Source organism: Cornus florida, unplaced genomic scaffold, assembly GCF_030987335.1.
Source record: "Cornus florida cultivar Cherokee Brave unplaced genomic scaffold, ASM3098733v1 CherokeeBrave_3.0.0_Hap2_Chr01, whole genome shotgun sequence".
Classification (NCBI taxonomy): Eukaryota; Viridiplantae; Streptophyta; class Magnoliopsida; order Cornales; family Cornaceae; genus Cornus; species Cornus florida.
In genome coordinates, this window is record NW_026775571.1 from 58,122,383 (window position 1) to 58,137,146 (window position 14,764).

A 14,764-nucleotide genomic window follows, 5' to 3' on the forward strand; every position below is an offset into this window, starting at 1 on the left:
TTTTTTGAGCTCAAATTAGGAGACTAAGAACACAAAGGTATCAGCAGTTCTAGAAGTGGGCTTCACACAGACATGAACTAATCGATTTTTATTTTTGAAAATGAGACGGTTGAATTATATTATGAAGAAACTTTTATGAAGCCAATAGAGGATATTAAACAAATCATCACAATAAAAATGAACCTGACCTGGCAGATCATTAAATGTTATTTCCTGGATAAGTTGGCAAAAACCAACCATTGACTCTATTTCTGCAAAGAGAAGAAAACCAACTTATTACTCTAAAGAGAACCGAACAAATTCATGGGCTACTTAGAACAGCCAGATTCTGTTCTGGTTTACTAGAATTTCCAGATTTATTTTGCACTTCTTATATGAGCTAGATCTCCTCTAAAGTTTTTCCTTCCAATAGGGTAGCTACAATTAGAGCAGGCAAAAAGATATGGTTGAAACTTAAACATGGTAATAACTGGCCATACATTGTGTTGTAGTCCCATCAAGTCGAAGGAAGAACAGAACAATGATGGGTGAATGGCATTGCTCTTGGAATATCATTCAAGTTAATTAATTTACTACCGATATCTAGAGGATAGTCTTTTCACCAATTAGAGGTGCTAATCCTACCATGCAGTGGCACATGGCCCATAAGTAGGGATCAAACGATTGACCAATTCATGAACAGCTCAAGCTCGATTACATAAGAACTCTATCCATGTTAGTTAGCACAATACGCCAGCATAATTTAATCAACATATTCGACCTCATTAAGCAAGCCAAACTTTAATAAAACTTGCTCGACTCATTAAACTCACAAACATCATGATAAACTGTTAATCATGAGACTCGTTAAGACTAGTGAACATGGCCCATTTACTGAGCTCAAGTTTGAACTCGAGATAGGCTAGCAAGCGAAACAAGCCAACCTTAACCTTGGCTAACATTATCTAAGCCAAAAGCAAACTAGCTATGATTTCCTATAAAACACCACCAACTAGTGACTGCTAAATGCTAGGCACCAACATCCAGCAACTCGACCTAAAGAAGCTGCTCTTGACAACTTGATTAATATAATATAATGTGGCTCATACCCCAAAACAAAATTTAGAAGATACAATGGCATCCAAAGATGAGAAATACTTTCAGCATAACATCTAAAGCCATATCAAGCCCATATGCTCCAAGAGTTCAAAAGCATCAATCATGAGTTATAAACTTTTCTCAAAGAAAGTTCACATGAAGCCCATATGCTCCAAGAGTTCAAAAGCACCATGAGTGAGTTAAAATATTACCCAAATGAAGTTTTTAACCGCATCAACATACAATATATGTACCGTAGGCAAAGTAAAAGTAGCAAAAAACAGGGAAAGAATTCACCATGCCACTTCTACTCTTTCAACAGTTCTCCACCTTCTCTAGCTTCCTCGTTTTGATTTTCCACCCTGATCACGGTCCTGAAAGAACATTCCTTGCACATCAGGCACAAAAGACATCAAAATCAACAATAATTGTAACTTCTCAAAGATGAATTGGAAACAGTAATTGACAAAAAAAAATAATTATGCTACCTACTAGGTCAATGATGAAATAGAGGTTACTTAAATGCTAGGTTGAGCATTATAAGATGTAAAAGTAAGTAAAATCATGCATATTGCCTCTTCTTTCCTTTCTTCTTTACCTTTTCTCTTCTTTTCCTGGTTTACTTAGCTCCACTCACTTCACCTTGCAAAACAGGTGATTCCTCAGAAGTGATTGTATCACGAAATTTGGCTCCAAGTAAAACTAGGCTCTCTGTATAAGCATCAGCATAAAAGGATTCTATAAACCATTGATCTGTAGGTCAACAAAAAGGACAATGCATTACTCGATTGATAACCATCCCTTGTCCAAAAAAGAATTGGCCTTTCCTTGTAAAGCGAGTTACACTTTTGAATAATGCTCCATACATATCAATATTGAATTGTTTAGTCCAAGACTCTGATATGCCATACTCCTTCATCACCCATGTGGAATGCCACAATCAAGTAGAACTTGTTATGGTTACTGCTTTTCCAATCATAAGCAAGCCAATGTGGAAGACCTAAATGGCTGATGTTTTGCCATGTGCCTCTGCTCAGATTGAAAATGTCAACCTCTGGAGGAATGTGACAATAAGTGAGTCCGTATCCGACAAATACACACAATCCTTACAGTCATCAGTCAGCGAATAAAAGCCAAATCCAATGTTATGCATCAGTCAGCGAATCAAAGCCGAATCCTTACAATTTTAAATTTTTTTTTACAAGGATCAAATGTCTCGTGTACAAGAATGTAAATTTGTGATTCATCTATTTGTCTTGAATGATCTAAAATTGATCACTTGGGAGAGATCATTGTTTCTCTATAAGATTTTTCTTTCTCCGCCCATCAATCGAGGTTCGTCGCTCTATGAGAGGCTTTTGCGCAGAGGAACCATCTTAGCGGAGTAGCAAACTTAAGCCTAGAGAGATGGAATTAAAGAGGAGATATAAATCCAAAATCAAAGAGTAGAATCAAACTTATTAATTCAACATAACAATTCAAAGAAGGATAAAAAAAAAAAAAAAAAAAGAGACCCAAATGAAGGAATAAGCTACAAAATTCAACAATTCAGAAAAATACCAGCAGCCAAAACAGAGCCAAGGGAAAGTAAATCAGCCCCCCCCCCCCCCCCCCCCCCCCCCCTCTCTCTATATACTTGATGTTTATGTTCAATGTATGATAAAGATTAAAACCCAACAACTGCCATTAAAGTGTGATCAGTGCTCACAAGAAAGAAGACAAAAAAATCAAAAATCAAACAGATTCCATTAAAATGCCAGCAAAAGAAGACATATCATGCAGGTCATACAAAGAAACAAAACTCTCTCCCTCTCTCTAGACCAAAAAATCCAGCAAAACCACAACATTTCTTGTTTTGTAGTAGATTTACAAAAACCCTCAGCCAAGCATTCATAAAAATTAAAGATTTCTTAGGGTTTAGTTAAATAGCAAGAAGAAATAGAGTGTCCCTTGGACAATTCCAGCGACGAAAATGGCTATTCTTCCTTGTTGGCAGTGGGGAGTTTGTGAGTGAGTGACCACAGGAGAAGAAGTGAGCAGTGAAGTGATATGGTGGAAAGGCAGTAAGGTTATTGTGGGAGTTTTGGTGGACTCTGTTGTTTAAGACAGTCCGGTGAATTTTAATGGTACTGTAGCTTCATGAATCAACAATAGATAAGATAGATGCATCTGGTTTTCTACACTGCTGGAATGCCTTCGCACGCTATCAACCTCGGAGATGCAGCCTGTTAACCATGTCCTTGAAACTAGAAATTTTGACTCAGAAGATATTAATACCATCAAACTTAAAGTCATGTGGGTTACACTATGTCACTATCAATTAAATGAGTGGATCGAAGCAAACAAGGTCTAGCACCTGACTAGCACCTGAGAATACCATCAGGAAACATATCATATCAAAGATATTATTATCTCAAACAACAGGGCATCTATGACATAATGAAAGGGAAAAAGAAAAATGAAATAAAGAAATAGAAGGAAAAATAAAACACTTATATTGCATCTATCAATGAAGACATTTAGCTGATCTATTGCTGTTCTCATCAATGCATCACATTTTTTTCAGCTCAAAAGACACAGCACAAAGGTATCTGCAGTTCTAGAAGTGGACTTCACATGGACATGAAATTTACTTGATTTCTATTTGTGTAAATGAGATATGGTTGAATGATAGAATCAAACAGTATTTTAAGAAGCCAACAGAGGATTTAAACAAATCATCACAACCTCTTTCTGGCTGATGAGCTCATCTAAAGCTAAGTCAAGACTAAGGCGACTAACTCTCAAAGTGAGTTGGTTTCAGAGCCTAGTAGCCCTGGCATATCACTATTACTTCCTGGATACCTGCCCCATTTTTTTATTTTTTTTTAATTTAAAATAATGAACCAACTCTATTTCTCGAAAATAGAAGGGAACCAACTTAGTACTCCAAAGAAAACAGAACAGATTTAAGTCTGTGAATGTACATGGACTATTTATAACAGCCAGATTATTTTCCGGCTGACTAGAATTTCAATATTTGTTTTGCACTTCATAGTTCTTAATTTCTTATATGAGCTAGAGCCTAGATCTCCTCTAACGTTTTGCCTTCCAATAGAATATAAGAATAAAGTAAAAACTAGAGATACAACAGAGAAGGCAAAAAAAAAAAAATGGCTGAAACTTAAACATGGTAATAAGTGGCCTGAAGGCCATACATTGTGTTGTACTCTCATCCCATCACGGCAGGAAGAACAGAATAATGAGGGGTGAACAGCACTGCTCTTGGAATATCATTCAAGTTCATTAATTTATTATCATGTCGGATATCTAGATGATGAGTCTTTTCATCAATTGGAAGTACAAATCCTACTAGGCATTGGCACATGGCCCATAAGCAGGGGTCAAACAAGAGACTAATTCATGAATAGCTAACGCTCCACTACATAAGAGATCTATCTGTGTTAGCTAGCAAGTACACCAGCGTAACTTAATCAACATTTCGACCTCATTAAGTAAGAGAGCGAAACTTGAATAAACCTTGCTTGACTCATTAAACTCACGAACAACATAAATGGATAAATCACAGGCAGACTCATTAAGACTAGTGAATATGGCTCATTTATTGAGCTCAACTTTGAACTCAAAATTTGCCAGCAAGCAAAACAAGCCAACTTTAACCTTGGCTAGTATTAGGAGCCAAAAGGAAAACTAGCTATGATTTCCTAAAGAAGATGCTCTTAACAACTTTATTCATATAATATAACGTGGCCTGTACTCCTAAACAAAATTTAGAAGATATAATGGCCTCAAAAAATAAGACCTAATGGATAACAAATAGTTTCAAGTATAACATCCAAATCCACATCAAGCCCAAATGATCCAAGAGTTCAAAAGAATCACGAGTGAGTTAACTTTTTTCCAAAGAAAGTTCACATCAAGCCCAAAAGCTCCAAGAGTTCAAAGGCATCATGAGTTAGTTAAATATTGCCCAAAGACATTTTTTAACCACATCAATATACAATTTTTGTACCTGTTGTTTGTGCATTGCCACTTCTACTCTTTCAAGAGGACTACACCTTCTCTGGCTTCCTCATTTTGATTCTCCACCCTGATCACAGCCCCGAAAGAACATTCATTGCACCTCAGGCACATACAGACATAAAGATCAACAATAATTATAACTCCTCAAAGATGAATATGAAACAGTAATTGACACACAAAAAAAATAAGAAAAAAATATATATAAAAAAAGATTATGCTGCCTACTAGGCAGTGATGACATAGAGGTCACTTAAATGCTTGGTTGAGCTTTTACATTTACATGTAGCAATGACAGAACTTGGCAATAGCAAATTTAAGATGTAAAAGTAAGTAAGAATCATCCATCTTGCCTCTTCTTTCCTTTCTTCTTTGTCTTTACTCTTCTTCTTTTATAAGTGTAAGCAAAAGACTACAAATGTTTTGGGATAAAAGAGGGGGGATAATTTTGCTCTTCTTTTTCGGGATTCCTTAGCTCCATTAACTTCTCCGTGCAAAACAGGTGATTCCTCATAGGTGACTATCACGAAATTTTGCTCCAAGTAAAACTAGGCTCTCTGTATAAGCATCTGCATAAAATGAGTCCCCAGACCATGGATCTGTACATCCATGAATGTGAAGACGCATTACTTGTTTTGCAACCAGATCATAAGCTACTAGATTCCCCGCATTTGTCCCAAACAGAATTTCACCTTTTCTCGTAAAGCCAGCTACACTATTAAAAGATCCTCTCTTCGTATCAATATTAAATTGTTTAGTCCAAGACTCTGATATGCCATACTCCTTCATCACCCATATGCAACAAGTATCTTCGCCCGAAATACCAGCAATCAGAGACAGTGATTCTTGAAACTTTGCAACACAAACACTTTTCTCCACGTAGTCACAAAAAATGCTACTGGGCACCATGATCTCGCCAAATACCTCATCACCCATGTGGAATGACACGATCAAGTTGCTCCTCCTTCTCCAATCCCAAGCAAGCCAATGTGCAGCCCCGTTCAGATAAGCCTGGGGAGCCCGCTCATAGATGGTATATGGAAGACCTAAATGGCTGATGTTCCTCCATGTGCCTGTGCTCAGACTGAAAATTCCAATCTCTGGAGGAGTTCGAAAACTAGAGGGTCCATTGAGATACACAATCCTGACAACCTTGTAGTCATCAGTGACTGAATCAAAGCCAAATCCGATGCTATGATTAACAAGATTATCTGATCGAAACTTGACCTGTAAATTCTGTAATGGCGGAAGGGCCAACGTATTCTGAATTGATGGATTCCATAGATAAAGCTCCTCCTGAGAATTGTGCAAATCATTGTAAAGGCACACGAGCCCATTGCAGCAACCGATTATCCTCAAAAAAGGGTCGCTGTGGGTCTTCAGTGGAAGCTCAAGCTCTGCATAATCACAGAACATTTCGTTTTTGCAGAGTAGTAGCGAGTAATGCACTACATTGCCATCATCACCAGAGCGTCTTCGAATTAGAAGAAGGTTGTCGTTGTTGTCCGCATTGAGGTGTGTGGTGATGAAATTAGGGTTCGTGAGCAGAGAGTACCATGATTTGCAGACACAAGCGCAGCGGACGAGGGTTCTGATGGGTAGTCTAGTGAGGACGTCGATGAACACATCACGAGGCAAGAAATCTGACATTTTCGTCCGATTCGCCGCTTGAAACAAACAGAGATGGATTTGAACAAACAAAACCCTAATAACTACTTCAACAAGCAAAGTATTTCCCTCTCCTTTACTAAACCCTAGCAGGGTTTTAGCGAAGAATCAACCACCTCTTCGTCAGAACTTTGAAGACCCCGATTTACATATACAGTTATCACACTGTGTGTGTATATATAGATATATGTATGTGTGGATTGTATGAATGAAAAAATTGAATTTAAAACCATTTATTTGGCGATCAGTGGAGATGAAGGTGAGAATTGAGGGAGAGAGAACGTGTTGGGAACTTGGGAGAGAGAGCTTCACAGAATCAGTGAATTGGGGACGAAAACCGGTTAACCCGTTTAAAACGGGTCTAACCCATTTTAAAATTTAGAACACGTGTTGGCGTTTTGTTAGACCACATCACTTTAGACAAAACTCAAGTATTTTCCGTATTAGTTAATAATAGAATTTCTCTCCTTTTTAAAAAAAAAAAAAAATTAAAATTAAATTAAATTAAATTATTAAATATTTTATTATGTCAAATTAATTAGATATAAATAAGTATATCCCATCAAATGAATTTATTATATACCTTTCTACCCTATTACTTATTCATTGTCAATACATATTGTTATATTTGTTAAATGAATTATATTTGTGTTCCAAAATCCAATGTAATAAATGAATTAAGTGTTTATTGAATTAAATATATTTTATAGTGTAGTTTCAATATCATTTAAAATAAATTAGTGACTTCCTTTATTATTGAATCTTGAACACTTAACATCTAAAATAATTTTTTTTTTTTTTTTCACAATTTACAATTATCGCTTAAAACTTCAGCATTTAAATTCTAGTTCTTAAAATATTTAATTTTTTCAATACGAAATTCTCAATTTACAAATGCCTGCTTAAAACTTTTGTAGTCAAATTTCAGTTTTAAAATTTTTAGTCTTCTCTTGTTCACTTTTTCTTGTAGCCTATTATACAGTTTTTTCTTTTTATTACAAACTTGTTGATGAGAAAAAAATGTTTAAGAAATTCTCAATTTTAAGTTATTTGATTCTTGTTAGGTATAATAAATATGAATATGATATTTAGATTATCTGAAAAATTAAAAATTTTACAAAAAAAAGTAACATGCACAATGTATTACTACACCACCAGCAAGTGAGGTACTTATTCAATTTTTAATTATATTTTTTTTATTGAGTTAAAAAAAAATTACTTAGTTAATAATGTTCTAAACTTAACACAATAGGGCTCCGTTGACGTTGAGGTTAAGTTCGAGTCCATCGGATGGGGCATATAAAATAACTTGTTAAAATTTCATGGATAAGTTATTTTTATTAGATTTAAATAAATTTTTTTTTCTTGGTAAATATTTTACGACAACCAAACATAAAAAAATAAAAACGAGCCTAAATCACAAACTTGGATCCGATAGCAAATATACGCCCTGATACAATATAAAATTAATAAGATAAACACATAAAACATAGTCATTAATATTATTTTTTTCCGTAAGTAAGGATAAATAGAAAAAGAAAAATATACAATTGAAAAATGGGGCATACCCCATGCCCTTACAAGAGGCCCATAACCGGCCCAAAGGTTGCTCAGGCCAAGCCAAAAAACCAATCCACACAACCACGTACAAATAAAACAAAATACAAAGGCGAAAACCAAACATCGCCTTAGATTAAAAAAATAACGAACCCTAACCAGCAACTAACTCAAACTAGAGAGAAGGCATAATTATCAACAGAAAATGAAATATTTCCGACTACTAATGGGGAGGTGGTGGTGGGTGATGGTTTGTAGGAGGTTGGAGGAGGTTGCAGTGTGGTGTTTGTGGCAATGGAAGGATGTGGTTGAAGGTTTGGGAGGTTTGTGCTTTGTGAGAAAGGCCAAAAGGGATTCGTATGTGAAGTTTCATAGAAGGATAATGGAAGATTCCAGTCATTTGCAATGTTTTCTACGTAAGGGTAATCACATTTTTTGATTGAGAAAAGCTTGGTTCGTACAGTGTTAATCACTAAGTTTAGAATCTACAATGGAGGTAAAGTATTGCCTCTAAACATTCTGTTGTTTCTCTCCTTCCAAATGTGATAAATATAGTTGGCTAACACCAGCTTCAGGGTCAAAATTCAGCTCAATTTTAAATTTTATACAAGTCCATTCCTTCCATTTGTTGGTTGAATCATTAGAACATAAAGTCTATAGGTGTCTAAGGATGGATGCATTATTCCATTGCTAAAGATCATAGATGTCTTTGCCCTCCTGCCTTCTTTGAAATGCAAACATTTTCCCATTTGACCTTTGCTCTGAACTTGTTCATGGCAGGGCCATTCCATAGGAACTTCTGAAGAATTTGATTGATTTTTTCACATACTTTGGATGGAAGTATGAAGAGGTTTGTCCAGTAAATATGCATGCTGAAGAGAGTTGCTTGAATTAGTTGAAGTTTGCCAACAAATGATAGTCCTCTTGTTGTCTAATTTGTAACCTTTGAAAGCATTTTGTCCACAAGAGATTGACAGTCATTTGCTGTCAATCGAGAAGTGATGAGTGGGAATCCAATATACTTGACCGGAAGTGTGCTCAAGGGATAGCTAAGAAGGTTGCAAATGCTAGTTAATGTGGAAGTAGAAACACCACTAAGGAAAACTTGACTTTTATTTAGGTTGGGAGCAAGACCAGGGAGTGATGAGAAAGTAGAAATGACAGATTTGAGAGATTGAACAGAATCCAAATTACTATGACAAAACATAATGATATCATTAGCAAATGAGAGGTGTGAAATATTGATAGCATGGCATCTCTAATGATATTTAAACAAAGGATTTGACGAGATGAGCTTAGTGGTTATACTAGATAAAACATCCATTGCAATAATAAAAAGATAGAGGGATAGAGGATCCCCTTGTCTGAGCCCTTTAATATTTTTGAAAAAACCACACAATTCTTCATTCACAGAAACAGAGAAGAAGATAGTAGTGAAACAAGTTTTAATCCAAGAGATGAAAATTGGAGGAAAGTGAAGGAGCTCAAAAGTGTCAAATAAGAACTGCCAATGGAGGGAGTCAAAAGCTTTATGCAAATCAACTTTAAGAGTACATCTAGGGGATGATGAGTCCTTATGATATCCTCTTAAAAGTTCTTGCGCAAGAATAATGTTATCCCCAATTTTCTTCCTTTGATAAAAACATTTTGTGTTTTATCAATGAGGGAAGGTAGAATAGGTTTAATCTTATCTGCTATAAGCTTGGAAATGCATTTGTAGAGGACGTTGCAATATGAGATGGGCCTATAGTTAGCTGGGGATGAGGGGTTTGGTACTTTGGGAATTAAGGCAAGGTAAGTAGCATTAACTTGCTTGAGGATATTACCTGACTGAAAGAATTACTTAATGGCACAAGTGACTTCCTCACCTACAATAGACCAAGCTCTTTTGAAGAAAAATAAATTGAAACCATCAAGGCCAGGAGATTTGTTTGCTTGAATTAATGGAGAATAAACACCTTTTAATCTTATCATCAGTAGGAACGGAGCAAAGGTTAGGGATAAACTCATCATTGATAGTTTTTTAAACAAAAGGAGAGAGTGAGGAAATACGTGGTTAGTAATGAGGATTACTACCAATGAGATCATTGAAGTAAGTGATGAAACAATGCTTAATATCCTCTGGATCACTTGAGGTATTGCCATCTGCCAATGGAACACTAGTGATCATTTTCCTGTTAAGCCTGTTCTGAATACTTTTATGGAAATAACTTATATTGTGGTCTCCTAGAGCAAGCCACTTAACTCTTGCTTTTTGTTGAAAAAGTTGTTCCTAAATTTTATTGAGGCTTGAAAAGGCAGTGATGAGGCATCTCTCCTCATTTCTCAGTACAACATTGTTAGGATCATTGTAAAAGCTATTTTGACATTGGATGAGATTTTCCTTTTTAAGGTTAACCCTACTGGTTACATCACTGAAGGTGTTGTGGTTGAGTTTTTTCAGCTCAGCCTTGAGCCTTTTCAACTTTGTAACAACCCTATACATTGGAACACCTGCAACAGGAAAATTCCAAGCACTGACAATTATGCTCAAAAAATTAGGATGATCACACCAGAAGTTAAATAACCTGAAGGGACATTTCCTTTTTTGTAATAGATAGTCGAATTAATAATCATGGGAGAGCAATCAGAGCATAAGGGAGGTTTGAAAATACAATCAGAATTAGGGAATATGGTGAGCCAAATGGTGTTCACAAGAGCCCTATTAAATTTCTTAGCTATAGTAGCTTGGCCATGGGACTTGTTTGACCAAGTATGGAAGTAACCTGAGTATCTTAAGTCATCAAGGTCTGAGTTCATAAGACAATTATTGAGGTCATTCATAACAGGTGTCCATTAGTCTGTTCCTCCATGAGCCTCTCTAGGCCATCTAGTGGCATTAAAGTCACCTAAAAGAATCCAAGGGCATGTGGAGATATAGGTGGAGATCTCAGTGATAACATCTTAGAAAGGTTTTCTATCCTCTGGAGTGTTAGCTCCATAGATGAAAATGACAAAAAAAAAAAAAAGGGTTAAGATTAGATTGCATAGGGGTTACATGGCAATGGATGTACTAATCAGACATCTTGATACAACTGAAAGTAAAAACAATTGGATTCCAAAGAATCCAAATCCTACCAAAAGGAGAGTGAGCACTATTGGTGATAAGGTTCCAATGGGAAAGAACATTATGGACAAGAGATTCATTAAGAATCCTAATTTTTGTCGCCAAAAGGCAAATAAAATGAAGCTGGTTACCATGAATGAACTGCCTTGAGGGATTATTCATCCCTCTGGTATTCGAAGCAGTAAAGGTCATTTAGGTTGGGTTTGTAGGTCCTCAAAGAACCTATTGTAAGCCTCATTTGATGCAGCATAGGTTGCTTTCATAGCCCTTCTATCATCTTTTCTCATTTTCTTTCTTTACTTATGTGTGGTTCTGGGGTTAGGCATGGTGGTAGTAGGGGAATCACATAAGTGATTTGGTGTGTGTCGTCATGTGCACAGTGTGGCCAAGTTTGAATTTATAGATTGTCATTACTACTACTAATTACTAATATAGCTAGAGTAAGTAGGGATCGTCCTAAGGGAAAGTGAATGGTATTTTTGCTTGGAAACAATGTTAGATTAGTAGGTCGAGTGATCAAAAGATGGTTTATGGTTGAATTAAACTACGATTTAAACTAAGTAAATGCAATGTAAAATAACTAAAGTAAGTAAGGTGTAGAGAATATGAGAGAGGAGTCTTGGGTCATAGAGTTCACCACTAAGCATTACCTTCCTAGACATTCAATATTTGATGGATTAAGGGGGAATATATGTTGTAAATGAAAGTGTGTGCCATTGATTGAAATAATAGTATGGATGACCAAGTAAGTATACATTGTCTAGCCAATATAGTGAATAGCACAACATATCAAATTAAGCCATTAATCCTTAATACACTACTTGCATTTATAAGTATATCAAATACAGATTAGAAAAATACACTACTTGCATTTATAAGTATGGAACATCAAACAACAAGAATGGATTATCCACTTATCTAAGAAAGTAACACAACTACACTACAACTAAGCTAGTGACATGAAAATTAAACTAATTAAACTAAGGATGTGGCACAATCCATCAAGAAATAAGTATGAACCATCAAATAAACCACAAGAGTATTTCATTTAAGCACCATGCCTTGACCATTACTAGATTCATAATTTCAACACACATAGACATGTATTAATGTCACAAAATCTAGAGATAAACACATGAATATCCATTCTAGCATACATAGACATATAAATAGAATTAAATGATCAATTGGAAGTATTAAACTACACAAATCATTGTAGAAATAAGATTTATATATATCAAATATCTAGACAAGAAATACAACACTAATCCCCATTAATTACAAAATATCAAAGTCTAGGAGGCATGTTTAGGGCTATCTCTAGCCCTAAGAAGATGTTTAGCCACTCATTGATGTTATCATCCAACCCTCAAGGGCTATCTCCATGGTAGAAAATGATCTCATTCTTTTTGATAGAAACCCTAGATCAGAGGAAGAACTTTCCCAAAAATGTGTATGTCTCTCCTAATCTCTAGCCACTATTCTTTATCTCACCAACCTCTTTGCTCAAAATAGCCAAAATCCTTATATAGATAACTCAAATGTCACACCCAATGGTCAGCCCTCGTGCACTATGACCTCCAAAATGATTACACCACGAGTATACATTTAATTTAACTTGAAATCAACTTTTCACGCAACTTGAAGCAGTTCGATCGATCACGAGGTTGCTTGGATCGATCGAACCTTGGCAGCACCTTTTTGGATAAGATAAAGCTGAGATATTTTTTGGAAAAGCACAAAAGTGGTAGTGCGGATAAGATCAAAGGGGTTCGATTGATTGAAGGAAATGTTAGATTGATCGAAGAAGATATTTTCCTGAGGATACAAAAGGCTCGATCCACCATGGCATGGTTGGATCGATCACTGTGCGATCGATCGGAGCCTGGGTTTGATCGATCATGGAGAGCTTCTTTCACCACTTTGCTTCCACTTTGCTCCTTTCTTCCTTTAAGCTTGAGATTGCATCTTTTATGCTCTAATTCGACTGAATTAACTTATTTTGGGATAAGTGCCTGAAAAGGGAAATAACACGAAATTAGACTAAAATGAGAAAATAAAATAGATAAAGGTCCTAGAACACTAAGCTTAAGGGGTTTAAATGTGCATTTTTCAGCGCTTATGGTACCCCCAAACTTAAATATTGCTAGTTCCTAGTAATGAACTACAAAGGAAATAAAGAAATGAACAACTATACAAAAATAAACTAGAAATCAATAAATGGAAAACACCACTTTCATAGGGAACACGATTGCATTTAGCACAGGCAATAAGCCTTTTAAACCCCTAGGTTACCTCTAGTAGACACTCGACTTCCAGAAATGATACCCACAAACATTAAGCTCATTCTCACTAAAGAGGCACCAATATTCCAAACAAGCATTGGGAGAAAACTCCCTCAAGTATGGTAGTTTTTCAACCATTTTCAAGCAATTTCCCAAAATCTCAACATCAAGCAAGCAAGTATTGTCCTCCACACATTAAAAAAATGATCATGCAAATCAAAACAACTCTAGAATCCTTTTTAAGTGAACCAGCATAAAAAATGTTGCTATATAAACCAACTAAAGAAATGATCACATCCTTACCCTCAAATTAGCACACAAATCTAGCACCGATTATCAAGACAAAGAATGGACCTTTTAGGTGCGCTTATTTTTTTCACTCAATTTTTTTTTTTTTTTTTTTTTTTTTCCATCCCTAATGATCGAAAATGAAAGCATAGTGCAATGTATTGATCTATTAAGCTTTCTAGTGATCCATGAGCTCAAGCGTTAGGTCAATGACTCCTAAACCAGACGGCTTTAGGGCATTAGGTGTTTAAACACCCCTAAGGACTTACAAGCTCAAATTGATTACGCTAAAAATCAAAACAGCCTCCAGCTAATTATTTCACACTTCTCACCTTTTGGGAGAAGTCCTCACTTTTTTATTTGTTTTTGCAACAACTTTTCTCTTTCTTTTTTTTTTGGTCAAGTTATTAACCTAGAGTTTGGGCCCTCAACCTTTCGGTTCGAGAAATTCAGTATTTGATGAGGCTAGAATCTTGGCTACTCAATGAAAAGGGTTTGTTATCCACCTTTATCAAGAATGAAAGCTTTTAATACACTACTAGCTCAATTAGGATATAACCAAATCAATAATCAACAAAGCATATACCCTACAAATGAATGCTAGTGTGCGCCTGTGCTAGTATAGAATCCTAGAGTGAATCTCAAAACAATCACAAAATCAGGATGATGTGGACCACAAATGCAAGCATGATATCAATCTTTCAAAAAATTTACTCCTAAATAGCATCCACAAGGCAAATAAGGAGTATTGGACTCTTAAGTC

The 14,764-nt window shown here is 35.8% G+C and overlaps 1 protein-coding gene across 1 annotated transcript; it reads right to left on the reverse strand.

Annotated features, from left to right (window-relative positions):
• Window positions 1-1,035: 1,035 nt before the first annotated feature.
• On the reverse strand, window positions 1,036-7,071 carry LOC132298107 (F-box protein At3g07870-like). Its single transcript, XM_059794955.1, has 3 exons — window positions 5,090-7,071; window positions 1,676-2,476; window positions 1,036-1,451 (listed from the first exon to the last, which is right to left on the reverse strand). Exon 1 carries the CDS (start codon window positions 6,745-6,747, stop codon window positions 5,608-5,610), a length of 1,140 nt encoding a protein of 379 aa, XP_059650938.1. The 5' UTR covers window positions 6,748-7,071; the 3' UTR covers window positions 1,036-1,451; window positions 1,676-2,476; window positions 5,090-5,607.
• Window positions 7,072-14,764: the final 7,693 nt, after the last annotated feature.